Source organism: Azolla caroliniana, unplaced genomic scaffold, assembly GCF_043228905.1.
Source record: "Azolla caroliniana isolate FFs.n. ecotype wild unplaced genomic scaffold, voAzoCaro1.0.p SCAF_16, whole genome shotgun sequence".
Classification (NCBI taxonomy): domain Eukaryota; kingdom Viridiplantae; phylum Streptophyta; class Polypodiopsida; order Salviniales; family Salviniaceae; genus Azolla; species Azolla caroliniana.
Window position 1 is genome coordinate 2,204,218 of NW_028230451.1, and position 16,413 is coordinate 2,220,630.

A 16,413-nucleotide genomic window follows, 5' to 3' on the forward strand; every position below is an offset into this window, starting at 1 on the left:
TCGAGAGAACTATGGCTTGAAATTTTGTGTTATTCTTCTATCCATTGCCTTGAACAAGCACACATATAACCATCTGTCTCATCTCATCTCCATCACCCTCATTGTATAGTTATATGATCAATGATTACCCAATATGCTACAATGAAATCACTCATCTACAAAAAAGAACATGACCATAATCTCATTAAGTTATAGCCCAAGAACATTTCATGAAGCCACTAGTCTTGCTGATTGGCATGAGAAATAAATATTGCCTCACGATTTGTAATTGACAATTAATGTCAATTCATCATGTATGTCATTGCATGCCCTTCTCGTTGGACCGAATCCAAACACTAACTTGGTTAGGATTGCATCACAACCATTGTGTTCACAAATTCTACAACTCTTTCACCAAAACATCTATCAAACCCAATTCTTACACAATTCTAACTTCATCTTGTAATCACGGCCATGATGTTAAACTTCATTTTTTCAACAAAAGGTGCAGAAGTCAGTCATGTTGAAGAACTTCTAACTACCATACACAAATTTCAAGTTCAGTAATAATGTTGATACAAAATGCAAATGTCATAGCAGCAATAGAGACATAAGATGGAACCATATAGATTATTTTACATTAGAACTTTCCAGCCACCACAATAGTCAGACTATTACGAACCAAATTATTGTTAGTCAACTTCCTAACAAGCCATCTTTCAATAATTATCGAACCCGACAAGATGAAGCGTAAAATATATTTAAGACCTTGATTCCAACCTTTTCAATGATTATTATTATTTAAGAACCACAATAGCAAAAAACATATGGCTTTGTCTTTGTACTAATGATTTGTTAGGACAAGCTATAACAAATGCGAACATAGTGACATACAGATGGGTCGTTAAAGCGTTTTGTAAGCACTAATTATCATGACTTGAATACAATCATAGAGAAAAATGTATGCCCTTTTCTTTGTTAAGACAATCCCCATAATATATTAAAATATAGTGCGACAACAGAATGTTCTTTCGAGCTAGTTGTGCTTGTTTAAGTGATGAATATATGAGATTTTTTTATGCTAATGATTTGTTAAGACAAGCTTCATGATCAATTAGAATATTGTACAACAGATCGTTCATTAGAGCGTTCATTAGAGCTCTATAATGAAGATTTCATATCTTGTCAGAAAATCATAATCTCTAATGCGCTCTCAAAGTTTTCATGTTTCTGATGGTTGTCTATAAGATAGATGACTCTATATACATCGATTTCAATTGATACCAAAAAGAAAACAATTTGAATATGTTGGCAAATCCAAAACCTTGTTTGAAGGAGTCATCGGTTGGCGAAATGGATTCACTTGCATCTAAGAAACAACATATGCATTGAAATTAACAAGATGTTTCAGAAGAGATAATAAAGCTATATAGCAAGAGAAAATCTTACCGGTATAGTCAGTTGCAGAGCAAAGGTTGCCTCCAAAAACTTGCAAGCTAGAATTGCAGCCTCTTCGCAGAAGTCCGTAAAGACAGTTGGGACTCCAATATTTTTGGTTATTAATTCCTAGAATACATACATATATTCATTCTATAATTACCCGGAATTCTATAAGATTCACCAGCATAAGAGATGATTTCAAACAGCATAAGCACAAGAACACCTTCTATACCTTTTACTCATACCTTAACCTATAGTAAGATCTATACATCCTTACTGACACCATTTATTGTCTAGTTTTCCCAAGTCAATACTTTAACACAAAAATAACCTGAATTTTTTTTATTTTCTTAAATTTCCTTAACCTTTCCTAAAATGGCCTTGGTCAACCTCCAAAAGAGAGAGAAAGTATAACGTGACCATTTAATTGCCCAGATTACCCACATTAATTACTCTTCCAGGAGTTTGGCCAAGGACATCTGGGGAGATAACAAGAACATACGGGCATTTGGACAAAATAAAGAAAAACTCAGCAAGTTATTTAGGAGTTTTTCCCTGCTGTTTATTATGTTACACTAACCACAGTGGGTAGCCAGCTTGGAAACGCTGCAATGCCTGCATTGGCTGCAAAAATGAAGTCGGCAGGAGAATTCTGAAATATACTTGCAAATTGTCAAAACGAGGAAAACTAGATGCTAGATATAAGACCATAAAATAATGAGGTCCAGGTTAACCTATCTATAAATAATCTGCAAATCGAAAAAGGAGTGATGATAGTGACCTCGGCAATCTCACTGTATACATCATGGTAGAATCCTTTCCAAAGTTTTACGGTAAGATAACCCTTATTCTTCTCTCCTTCTGAATACAATTTGCATGCACAATCATTATCAGAGCATTTTGGAGGGCTCCTTAACTCCATTTCGAATTGATTTCTGCAACACATTGTCAGAAAAACGTGGCATGTTGTCATGCATTAATCTTAAGAAGACAAAAGAAAGGAGGCTCACAAAAGTTGACCTCAGAGGTGCAACATCTGGTCCAATAAAATCAATATGTATGTGTTGACCTTGTATAAGATTACAAAGCTCTGCAAAAACTTCTAGTTGATCAAGTTCCTTCCGAGGACCTAGATGAGACAAAGTATCCAATTTCATACAAAGCCATAATTGAGCTGAACTGGGCTTAAATAGAAACACAGAAGACATCGTTACCAAGATAATGGATCCTTAAGCTTCTTTCCCTTTGCATCACCTTGCTGGGGAATTTCAAGGATACAAGTTGCAACGAATGGTATAATGTAAGAGGCTGCAAAAGTGATATTTTAATATTAAGTTGGATGAAAAAGCTCCACCCAAAATTAAATAGAATGATCTTTCTAAACATTCTGCTTTAACATAATGATCCTCCTTCCAACAAGAAAAACGTGTCCTAAAGATTGCAGTATGTATTTCCATGCCCACTGGATGTCACTATTGCAGAACAACTTTATTGTAAACCTTTCTTTAGCTCCAGTTTTACGATGAGTGATAGCTTTTCAAAAAATAGAGTCCACCATCAACACATAAGTCAAGAATAAGAAAAAGCATACTTACCCAGTGAAGCAAAATTGAAACAGGGGAGTTCAAGGGAAGCTGTCGCCATTTGTAATAATCAGACCAACTATCAATTTGGCATACTTCATTGTTCACTCCTGAATTTATCAGATGAGGGAACTTTTGACTCTTTTCCATTCATATGAAATGAAAATGAAATTACAACTACATTTTAGTCAAGAATCTAGACTCCACTCCATTATTCTCACTCTGTTAAGATTTTCATGACTAACGTTTGCCACATATTTTCACCTACCAATGACCAATACTAACAAAACGGACATTCGCACACAAACAAGGATCATGGCATTAAACAATCCTCCATAAATGAAATATGTCTTCAACAATCCTTCGCAGATCTACCACTGTAGTGACAATGCTAAGTTTCCATTTGATGTAAGGAATGTCTTTTATATTAGATACATCCAGAGTCTTTCAAATGTTGGGTGTGAGCATTCATGTTTTTTTATTGTTTCTTTCTGAAACCATATTATTTATTCCAGCTTACATCAACCATTGACGATGTTAGGGTTATATATATTAGGTAAATTTAGCATGTTGTGCCACGAGCTACAGATGATCACCATCCAGTATCCTCTCTAGTGGCACCTTCACATACTGTACACATTAGCAGATATCATTTACTCTTCCCTCAAACATCTTTCATATCTCACAGATCTACCAGTGTAGTGACAATGCTAAGTTTCCATTTGATGTAAGGAATGTTTCTTTATATTAGCTACATCCAGAGTCTTCCAAATGTTGGATGTAACCTCTCTTTTGGCATCTTCACATACGGTACACATTAGCACATATCATTTACTCTTCTCTCCAACATCTTTCAAATCTTCAATGTATGCATGCATCTCTATTCTCTAATTTAAAAAATAGTAGTTCACTGATTGTTCAATTTGGTAGCAAAAATACCTGTACATGGACAAAGGTGAGATGGAAGCTTCCAACCCAAGGTTTTCTTTGATCCACCATCTTCTATTTTGTAAATAGACTCTCTCTTGGTTTTCTTTGATCCACCATCTCTCTCTCTCTCTCTCTCTCTCTCTCTCTCTCTCTGTGAAAATGTTATATTTTCTTGTCTCATTTGTCATATTTGATCTTTGAAGATGAAATAAAATCTATCTACCCCTCCCCCCCCAATTGCTACCACACATTTTTAATAGAGCTGTGTGACAGGAAAATCCCTACTAACTGGCCACAACATACCATTGTTTCAATCTTCAAGAGTGGGGACCACATGATGCAATTATAGGAAAATCATGTTTGGCTAAACTATATGGCTTAATCCTACAGTCAGAGTTGAGTGTGTGGACAGAGAATAATGGCTGCGATTTAGCTGGACAGGCACGGTTTTGAAGGTTCACAGCTTTGGATCACATATTGAACCTCCAAGCCCTTATCGAGGAGGGCAGATACCACAAAAAGAGGAATTATTGCTGCTTCGTGAACTTCTGAAAAGCCTTCGACACTACCACGTTCTCACATCATGCAATGGCTAGAAGCCCTGTAGATATACAATGGGGAATCTATGCACTTTATGAATCCATGTCAAGAAAATTGCAATCTCCCAATAAGTTGCCAGAGGCTGTGGCCAGCATAATTGGAGTAAAACAAGGATGCCCACGATCACTCAACCTCTTCAGTCTCTATATAGATGAGGTGTCACATTACATAGAGAGCTTTAGCAGTTTGGGAGTGTGCCTACCGTCTATCTGACAACTTTGGAAGCTGCCTAGGCGAAGGTACTCAAGGTTGGCACTTATGTCATCAAAACAACTTGCTGAAAAAATATATCGTTGTTGGTATGCTGAAAACTAATAATAGTTCTAGTCACATGGCATAAGCATAAATTCAGTACTCTCATTCCAATATAGCTTGGAAGTGGAAAAAATAGACTGATTCGAACTGATATTATCAAATTGGATAACTAAAGAACATGGATCACTCCATAACATGTCTTAATAGAAAAATGGCCCACTATAAGACACATTTTTAACACACATCAGAGGATGCATTTATCAACAAGCCCTCTTATATGAACACACATCTATTTCACGTCCTTCACAGTGTGATCAGACAGCTGCAGAGTGGAAAAACACTATGTTTGTCACTATATCATTTGTTATGGAATACGAGGGAGATAGCCTCTTTGACCAAAATTTTGGCCCAATATGTAATGTAAAGGAATATGAGGATCAATGGTGCCTGAAACGGTTCTTGTTATAACTCAAAAGACACAACGAGAAGTTATTGGAGGACAACAATACAACCACAGAAGCTCATTAACAAAGATCAATTACAACTTTCTTTAGCCCCATCACTTATACTCATGGTACAAGTCAATCAAGGTCTAGACATGTGGGCTCCCAATCAGGACATTGCAAAAAGATGACAATAGATTGGACAATAGCAGTTTGTCATGCATGCAAGCCCTGACCTTGTGGACCACAATCTCGCCACTCTTTTCATCAACTGATAAAGGCTATCTCTCGCGATCGCAAGTGCTTCCCCTGATTCAGATATCTCTTTATTCTAGATTGACCTATGCTAGAGACCTTCCGGACACAAAAACTAAATCTATCTTACTTGAGAATCTTACATCTAGAGACACTAGGATTCTTTAGGTATTTCTACTTTTATTTAGTTACATTTGTTTTGGTTTGTTATTCTCAAAGACAAGACAAGATTTATGATGTAATCTCTTGTTTGGTCTTATAAGCTATTTTGGCCACAATTGAGCGGTGTCACTACTACACAGCAGTAGGACATGCTGAATCATTAATAGCCAAGATGAACACTCCACCGAGGAAAGAATTTCAACTTGCTCCAATAAACCAAAATGCCACATCAGTACTCCCTTCAACTTTCGTAGATATGCTTAACTCCATGCCTACCATCAAATAAAAGAGCATTGCGTATATCCCGATTATGACGCAATCCCCTATCTCTCTCTCTCTCTGGCCACTGGCTTGGTGGTTTACACTATAGTGTCAAAAGTCATAAAATTGAAAGAATCCAAGTTTGATCCTTGCCCTAGGCTAGGCCCCATCTCATAGATCGTAATCATTCTCCCATGGATGTTAAAACAGATACCTATCTATATACCTCTCTTGGCAAAGAATTATCATGACTATATTCCTGCAACTACCTATACTCAAGAACATGCATATTCAAGAAAGTGAATAATTGGCAAGAGGTCTTCACATATGAAAAAAAATGCAAACATTGTTTGGATATTAAAGTTTTCTATGCAAAATAAAAGTTCTAGTTAAAGATTAGAAGATCAGGTAAGACATAGACCCAATCCTGACATTGACGATGATTTTGTCCAGCAATCACATTCAGGTCCCCAAAAACTATACAAATGCACGCCATAACTCTCGAGAAAGGAACAAGCTGAGAGAATGTCACTGTCTATCTGGAAAACCAAATATAAACAGTATTTGTAAAAGTGTGATACTGAAATGCTCCTTTCATCATGTGATAAATTAATTAATATTCTATGGTCTTCTTTGTAGTACATGCACAATGATTAACACTAAAATAATGGAAAACTTTATTGGGGAATGTAGGAAAGTATATATACACATACTTGTCTTATGGGCTGGTGTTGTAGATTAAGTGCATGTGACTGATAAGTGACAGTGAGAGAGAAAGACAGAGAATTATAATAAAAAATTGGAAAATGAATATTTTCTGTAGAAATCATTCTCTTTATTTCTGAACAGCAAGCTCAAAAATTTGATCAACGTTTTAAAGACTGACATAGAGATTTTAAATATTCTTGTCAGATTTGTGTTCCCTTCATAAATATTTCCAAATGGCAAACCAAAAAGTTCAACCAATATTTTAGTGAATGCATTTTGTTTCCCATTTTTTCATGTAAAATCATATATTTTCATCAATCTTCGTTCCCTTAATAAATATTTCCAAACAGCAAGCCCCAAAACTTCAACCAATGTTTTAGTTACTAAGGCCACCTTTCTCCTAAACATTTTGGTATGTCTAAGTGAGAGAGAGAAAGAGAAATGAAATGTTATATTAACAACTTGAAAAGGCCCAAATTACATGTGAAACCAACAAAATTACATACCCATTTGCTTTAATAGCATGACGGGGAAAGGTTCAAAGGGATTTTTTTAAGCTCGGGATGCATAGATATTTAAAAGAATATTGAAAATGCCTATTTTTTTGCTAGGAAAAGCAACAGGTCACAAAAAAAATAGACAGGTAGAGTAATAAAGAGGACTTACAAGAGAAGTGGAATTGTGTGCAAAAGTAAAGGGAAAATCATGCAGAACATTTCCTCTTCTCATTTGCTCCTCAAACCGCAGGCAATCTTGTTTGTGTTCCCTCCAGTGAAGTCGCTGTAGCAAGACAAAACATGGAACTCTCTAATGTCTTTCTTTTGCATCTAGCGCTTGTTTTTCTTTTTTGTATGTTTTGAGACATTCTATTTGGAAGCATAAGAAAAGTAGTTTGTGCAAAGATAATAAATGAATGCCTACAACGTTTGTTTTTGCTCCTTTTATTTTCCTTGCATGTTTTAAAATATGGAAATTTTCTGATGCTTTTTGCTTTTGTATATTTCAGGACATGGGAATTATCTAATTTTTTTCTTGTTTCTGTTGTTTTCATCTTTTTCTTTCATTTTTATCGATTGTTTTTTATGCTATTAATATTAAGACATTGAAATTCTCTAATGTTTGTTTCTATTACCACTATGCCTTTCAGCCTGATCTTAGGCCCTGACTCGCCCTCTGTGGACAAACCTTGTGGAGGAACCCTTGCTTGGGTATCGTGAGGAAGGTGAAACGAGCTATAGAATATGGCTATCTCAGTTTCAAGGTTGTATGCAGTTCAGATGTTGTCTTTATAAGGCTAAGCTGCTTGAATCTTGTTAACAAAAAGGCCATATTTCAGCATAACCAGTCATCCATTTGTGATGATAATGTGCCTTAGGAGGAACCACAAAGGGCTGAAAATCATGATGAGCCCCTGGTAATGTTGCAACAAGATGATGGGCAGCCATTGCATGCACATTTAGGTCATGAGCAGCCAATGAATAATCCTGAGGATGGACTCATCTTATTGCCTAAAATCAGCAGTACACGGAATCATGTAGACTCATTGAGTGTCTCTCAATGGCACCACAACATGCTTGCTTTCTCTTCCTTTTTCTTCCTTTTTTTATAATCTTAATTTGGTTGGATTTTGTGAATGCTGTTCTTCAATCTTTTCTTCCTTCCTTCTTTTTTCCTTCTTTAGAAGGATGTGATGATGGAAACCAGATTAAAAAATGTGTGTTTTCTGCTGTTGCGGGAAGAAAGAAGAAATAAAGATAAAGAGGCAATATAATAAGGGAGGAATCAAGGCACTGACCTGATGGAGAGAAGAGCAGTAACGAACAGCTCCACAAGCTCCACAACGAATAAGGGGAGGATACGATAAACAGGGACCTCCACCGACGACATGCTCCCCAGCACAAGAGCGATCTATCATTCTCTTCTTCTTCGTCTTCTTCTTCTTCTCCTTCTCTGTAGGAAGCAAATTATATATGTATATGCTCGACAAATTACAAGCAGATATGCTTCCTATTATGTAAACACAGGAAACCTTCTTTGCATTATACTGTATAGTAGTATACATATGTATGTACATAGTAGTACATACACATAATAAATATGTAGTAGTGTAGTAGGCCTAATAGGCTTCCCTTCCTTTTCTCTTTACAAATTACCTTTTCTCTGTACAAATTACAAGCATACCCTAGAGCCTATACATATTGATACATACATTATGCTCATATCTTATACATATACATTATGCTCAACATTTACCCGATCTATCGATCGCGAAAGAATTTAAGCTTCTGTCGTCCCCATTTAAGTTACGGGCTAAAAAGCGGCCCGTATCACGTACTTATGGCACTCACTTCCATTGTATCGTATGTGTGTAACAAACGCCTTCTCATTTTATGACTATGTGCAATCTCGGCCCCAATAATCTCGCCCCATTTCAGCTCCTGCTCTAACTAAACCCTTCATTTATTAAGCTTCCACCCTCGAAGCAACAATTAATTCGTGTGGGCCACATGACTGAGACGAAAAATTGATTACTCCATGGGGTTTTGCTTACCTCCCCAAATGCCATTGAATTTGCGTTTATTCCTCGTGAATGCCCTTTGCTCACCTCCAACAATTGCACGTGTGAACTTGTAAATCTTTTTGTCGATTATATGTGCTATTTGAGCAATCATATGGCCATTTCATCCTTCTTTTCTCTCTTTCGCCACAAACCCCTCAATGATTTGTTGTAGATAGAGGAATTCCTCGTATAATAATAAAAAATATCAATCATCTGCACATAAGCATATTCAAAGAAATTACGAGAATATATAAGTATTTAGAAACATTCAAAAGGCCTGATTGAATTTTGCACCTCTTCACAACAATTATGTGTGTTGTTTTTTCTCCTTTTTCCTCTTTTTTTCTCTTTCACCATTCTCAATGAGAACACGTTTTTGTATGCTCCTATTGCCTTGTTTTCATGTAATTATTAATATATATTGACGTTTTTTTTCAAAATCCCCAAAATATCCCCCACATTTTCAAAGCATGTATTTGTTAATGGAGTGAAACGTTACTTTATCATAATACCATGTGGTTTTCATGTAAGTTCCAGAACACCCGTATTTCCTTTAAACCTTCAAAATTCCCTTGGGAAATTAACACGATATATGCTCTTCAATGCAATAAAGAGCATCGTTGAATATGGCATCAACCTAGCCAAAAGACAGTATATGCTATTTAGTACATAAACAATATGGTTGAAAATGGCATCAACTTTGGCTTTATAGTTTGGTTGGGATTCATGAAGACAAAATGTTGTTCTCTAGATTTTGTTTCACCCCAAGGTCTTCACCCGAAGTAGAGTACAAGGATTTAAGTTATTCAAAATGAGAAGTAAAATGGCTAAGAAGGCTTACGAGGGAAACTAGGATGCCAAATGAAGGTTGAGCAAGTCAATGAAGATAGGATGTGATAATCAAAGTTAATGCATTGCTATAGCAAAGAATATGGTGTGTCCCATGGTTAACAAGACATATTGAGATATAGGATCACATCATATAAGAGCTCGTGTTGGATGAGAACTTTGAAGGCAATCAATGTGAAGTGCTCTATAAGAGGAGAATTTTATAAGAGGCCCTAGGTAGTGAGTGGATTAATACATTGTTGTGAATTGTCCAAGTAGGAGACTATCATTTAGGTAGACAATAGACTGAGTTAGGTGATGTGATGTTGAAGGGATCACTAATCAAATGGATGCATGAGACTGTAATGAATGCTCACAAGAGTTCAAATATGCAACAAGTATGGAACTCTTCATATATAAGATGAAGCTACTTCATAATCAAATTTAATTATGTGATTAGTATGAATAGAGCACTTGACGAGGAGTGTTGGGCATGAAAAAGCACCAACAACCATGTACATGTGAATGAATATGAAGAGGTGTGGATTCATCACGACAGATGGGATAACCTTTCATGTTAATCACCATTGCATCCATTTAGTTGTATATGCACTTACTCACTAAAGAGCATGCAAGACACGTCTCTCTTTGCAATAAACCTTTATGGTAATCACGATAAGGGCTTTGCATAATATTGCCACAAACAAATTGTGTTAAAGCACAGTCTAGAGTTATGTCCTCACACTTAACTAATTACATGGAAGTAATTCAATGGAACTAATCATAGGCTTTAATTGTGAGTCCATTACGACATACATTGGTTTATGAGAGGATACATGTGTTACCACAAAAAGGGAGGGACAACCAAATATATGGACAAGTAGGAGGAGAGACGATGAAAAAAAGGAATAATATCTCATATGTAAAATTTTATAACTAATGGAAGGAGTTTTTTTTTGGAAAAAAAAAGGAATAAGAAGAAAAGAGAAATTTATGGTTTGGAAAGGGTCATGATTGTCATGATTCATAATAAAGTAACAAACCTATTAGAGTGATAACACTATTAGAATTTCGAGACATTAACTTGATATACACTTCAAGAAATATCAACATTCATAATAAGTTTTTGTGGTAATATAGATGTTGGTCAAAGCAATTACTTATTGTTTTATGTTTGTGATGTTAAATGCTCACATTAGGAGAGAAGTTATGAACATGTTGATGCAAAGATATGACACACATATAATGTTCCTCATACAATTATCACTAAGTTTTGGTAGAAAATCAGGAAACAACAACACGCTAGGCGAATTACCACGTTCTAATGGCTATTAATACATAGGTCACTACCGGTTCGAGTGTGACAACGTGGGAACCTTAGCTTTCCTAATTGTGCAACGTGCCCAAATGCACAAAATCAATCCAACACGCTCTATGGAATGACCCAGAGACCTATCAAATATGGTGGGGGGGTTGGCCGCCAACTACAATTATGCCAAGTGCAAGGCACAATCAAGTGGGGAATTGTATGTTGGTTATCACAACAGGCCCAATTGACAAGTACGAACATTAGTAGGAGAGGATGACTCTAGTGACAAAAGCACAAGAGATTTCTATTTTCACCATCAACAATATCCACTCAACTCCTATTAATGCCAAAGCTCAAGTTGTGTTGGAATTGGTCGGCCCAATAACCTTTTGGATTCTATGGAAACATCGGTGTAGATGAGGCTTCCCCAACCAAACCATACATCAAGCAATATTAATGCAGAAAATATGGAGTGAAGTTGTAGCCACTCTAAAGAGCCAATACAATGGCCTCATGAGCGGATCCGATAGAGTTGAAAGACAACGATTAGCTTTCATCCAACAATGGTCGTCTTCGCCTTTTCTCAAGTCAGTGGGCATTCACATAAGATGAAATTATCTCGTCCCTACAGGGATTTGTATATAAAACTCTCATCTGTAAAAATTTATAACTAATGGAATGAGTTTTTTTTTGGACAAAAAAAAGTTATGAACATGTAGTCAATCAATATTGATTGATGGTTTATTTAAATCATTGATATATTGAATTTTGCAACAACATTTCATGATAATAAAATAGTTGGCTTGAGTCATTAAATGATGTCTTTATAAAATTCTATCCACCATATATGTATAATCCTTGCATTAACGAGACACATTATCAATGTATATAGTCCATCATAACCAAAGCAAAACTCAGTTGATTGATAGTTCACATAATTTTCATTTGAAGTTAAAAAACCAAATAGATGGAGGTGTTCAACATGAAACAAGAAAAAGGTGCACTAAATATTTCCATCATAAAAGTTGTCCTTTAATACTATCCAACTAAGAAAGCGGTAGTATAAAATTAGTGGTTTCCACTATTGAATGTAGATGGTTTCCATGATGCATGCACAAACTATTACACGAGACTAATTTTAACAATGAAAAATGATATGACAGTGAAAATAATAATACTTATTTTCCTATCGCTATAAAATAGAAATTGTGGATTTAAGAAAGATAACATTATACAAGAAATTTGTGATTGTTCATGAGATTGCTTAGATATTGATCAACATTCTTTCCACAAGCTTGAGGAATGACAACAATTCTATAATTACAAAGTAATAAATACCCGTTATATATAATAATGTGAATTTGAAAAATAGTGGAACCTTTGCAATAATCGTAACCATGTGCTCTTTCTAAACTTTTTATAATTAAGGTGGTTTGGAGCCAACTTGATATTTTTGACAATTAAGTCCTTTGGTCATTGCAATAAAATGACGGGGTTATTAGCTTTGCGTGGAACGTGATATAAAATTTATTGATACTCTTATAAGCATGCAATAAAACAAGGAAAAATTAATGCTCATTTTAGTACAAGTATGGTGGCACATGAAAATAATGATGCGAAGATCATTCATTAAAGGTCATGCACTATCTTTCAATGATGATGTACAAAAAACAATCTCCAACAGAGAATGACATTATATGAGTGGGCAATTATTAAGATTCGTACAAAAGCATAACAATCTTGGATACAAGTTTACATATTTTGTTACCTGACACATTTGAAAGGAAATAGGTTAAGTCATAAGAGTACTAGTGTAATGATTAGACACGTCTCAAAAAGCAACATAATTGCCTTGCCAAAGTGGCCACCTCCACATATTCCACGAGTTTTATAACATCAAGCTCAAGTTATATGTCAAGTTATTGGGGCTCATAATCAGGGCTAAACATTTGTGAAACCCTTTAATGTGGAACTATGTGCGAGTTGAGCATCTACCTTATGGGGAAAATTATCCCATTTTTTTATCGAGTTGCTTGAGCTACATGGTTGTATATAAAGCATTCTCATTCTAAAGAACATGATTTATGTAGTTATATCAAATCCTATGTATAGACTTCGAAGATGACCAAATGATTTGTTATATCACCACGTTTGATAAGTTTCATGAGAAAAGTAGTGAGAAAAATGTAAACAACTAATGGAAATGCAAACATGTTTCATTCCCATTCGAATACACATTGTATAAACAAGGAAAGTTACAAAAGATCGATCGCTCATATTAGCACACACATGAGGACAAAAAACTAACAAATGCACAAAAGAAACAACAACATCAACTTATGACGTGACCACGTGCACGATAGAGACAATGGCAACGATGTTGATACCCATTATGACTAAGATAGAAACAAACAATGTTAGGTTGATGCCCACCATAGTGGTAACAAATTACAAAGTTCATGGTTAGACAAAAGGTGTTGAGAGAAGAGAAAAGAAGTAAATGTATGTTGGGATGAAAAGGAACTTTGTAAAGGTCCCGACCCCCCAAAAAAGAAATTCATTCCTCGACAAAAGAGCAACCAATTTTGATACCACATTGACGACTTTGTAACTTATTCGCCATAACATGACAATGACTCGCCTCCTAATCATACATTATACAAGTAATCCACTTTTGTGCCCTCGTTGATTTATTCCTAAGTTTTCATACATGGGGGTTGTACTTCAATCCCTAATCTTTGGTACGCATGTGTTTGTCATGTTTGGACTACCATAATTGTCATGTTGGGATTTCAATTCAAATTGATATACATATCGTCCATTTTACGATGTATGCATGTTGTTTTCCATAAATACATTTAAGAGAATCTTAAACATTAATCACTTTGGAACTCATGATCAAATCACTTGGAAGAGGCCAATTTGCTTGGTGAAAGGAATATTTAAGTTAGCAAAATCTATGAACTGCCCATCACTTACTTGTCATCAACATGTAAATATTATATATTGCTAAATGAGGCATGAACTTCATGTTCATAAGCAAGACAATATGGTGTGTTGAAGCATAAATCATTGCCACCATGTACCGTAGTTTAGACTTGGGGATATATAAGATAAACTATCAAGCATTGAGTTTGATTTGAGATGCCAATAACCATATTGTCCAAAAATATGGCTTGCAATTTGCCGGAGCTTTTGTCACAAAACAATAGATGGACCTACTCATAATCTTTGATTCAATTGCAAATGTTGAATCCAATTTAATTGCAAGGGAACCACTCAAAGTAAACATATGTACATCATGTGGTTGTTTTGTACATACTAACAATATGATGTACTGTCGTTATCTATTGTGTTCCTACTACCTAGCGACAAACTAATTGGGGTGCAACAAATTTTGAAATGAGGGAGAATTTCAACTTCAAGTATAAGAAACATGTGTTTGTTTTTGTAATCATAGCATAAAAAGCAATCTAATTTACACACATACTTCCTTTTGTTTGTGCATGTGCCATTCAATGCCCCTTGCCATGCTTATTGCCCCTATAATCTACCAACAATTGACTGAATCACTGAAATAATTGAATGTATTGCACTTGTAATCATTACAAACATGTAAATAACACAAACATGACCGCCACGTGGGAGAACATACAGTAACCCTTCTTCTTTTTGTACTAAATAAACACTAATGTCTTTGATATGTTCATGTTTTTCAACGCATTTCATTATTTTTCATGACCAATATATTAGTTTTTTATTTGTTCCTCGATCGCCGCTTTGTATCTAGGAGTGTTTCAAAGCTCTTTGCACCTCTAAATGTACTTCAAATACTACTTTATATGACCATCTATTACCATAATCAAGGCTATCAACCTTGACTCATAGAACACCTCACCTAATTGAGCATCATTTTGTTTTTTTATAGCGTGTTAATATCTCATCTTCATTCTATGAGCAACCATAAATTCTTCTATCAAGGGACGAGCTCACTTGATAGACGTGGGAGATTCAACTTAATATTATGTTGATCTTATGGGAGGATTTAATATGGCAATTGTGTGAACATGTGATGTTCATTCAATCTACTATTCATGTATGTGATTATAATTGATCGTGAAATAAATGGCACTTTAAGGTAAGTTCATTGCAAATGTCAACCCGGAATGTTGGTCCCAATATAAAGCAAGAATGCCTATTGATCGTATCCAACCTTATCTCATTACCAATATGAGTAGTAATGCTCGTAGAGCCCTTACACTACTTCACACTTTATCTCACAAGTTAGGTATTGAAGTTGCATCATGGTATCAAAATGTAACGAATTTGAAGACATGCAAAGTATGCAATGAAGGCATGGTAGAGGATGAATGTCACTTACTCTTCACATGCTCGACATATAGTGCAATTTGTTCAAGGTATGATGACATAATAAGAGGGAGTGATAACTTAAGTGCCATACTTAAGACACCACGGAGAAGGTTGAGCTCATATGTGTATGCTTTATTCACACATAGAGACTTTGTGCGTCAATGTATGAATACCCCTTCTTAGGAAGGAGACACATATCGAGAACACATGTATACTCCGGTCGCATAGGTCAAATTTGGCCTCTTTATGGGCGATAAAAATTCTAATTCTTCTTCTTCAACTTTGTGTTCGATGAAGGCAAATATCGGACACCCAGATCACTCACATTTGTTTTCTTCTTAATCGACAAGGAATGATAGAAAAGAAGAAGGGGGTGTGTGATGACTTATGTATGACCTTTTACTTCACAAGTGAGATGGGAATTGAACTCTGAGAATTTGAAAGCATGAAGTGACTCTTTTGTGTGTGTTAAGGAAGTGCTGGGAAAGCAAAAGAAAAAGCATATGGGGGAATCTTTAGACTTAGAGAGAGCAAAAAGCAAGAAGCAAAAAAGAAGATAAAAGCAGAGGAGAGGAATGAAGAGAAGAGAAGAGAAAAGGAAAGACCCCACAATCCTGCCTGGCAATGCTAATGGGATATTTTACTTATCTATTTATTATTGTTGTGCATTACTGATTGATTGATTATTTAGTAGCATTTGTTTATTTATTTATGTATTTTTATTTTTTA

The 16,413-nt window shown here is 35.5% G+C and overlaps 1 protein-coding gene across 2 annotated transcripts; it reads right to left on the reverse strand.

Moving 5' to 3' along the window:
- Positions 1 to 1,034: 1,034 nt before the first annotated feature.
- On the reverse strand, positions 1,035 to 8,579 carry LOC147853542 (zinc ion binding protein). Of its 2 annotated transcripts, XM_087332530.1 has the most exons (11): positions 8,412 to 8,579; positions 7,283 to 7,396; positions 6,330 to 6,447; positions 3,942 to 4,004; positions 3,015 to 3,112; positions 2,634 to 2,727; positions 2,440 to 2,548; positions 2,201 to 2,354; positions 2,000 to 2,071; positions 1,429 to 1,545; positions 1,035 to 1,348 (listed from the first exon to the last, which is right to left on the reverse strand). In XM_087332530.1, exons 1-11 carry the CDS (start codon positions 8,529 to 8,531, stop codon positions 1,253 to 1,255), a joined length of 1,155 nt encoding a protein of 384 aa, XP_087188656.1. In that variant the 5' UTR covers positions 8,532 to 8,579; the 3' UTR covers positions 1,035 to 1,252. The 2 variants fall into 2 exon arrangements, with proteins under 2 accessions (XP_087188656.1, XP_087188657.1); XM_087332531.1 differs by lacking the exon at positions 3,942 to 4,004.
- Between the last annotated feature and the right edge of the window lie 7,834 nt (positions 8,580 to 16,413).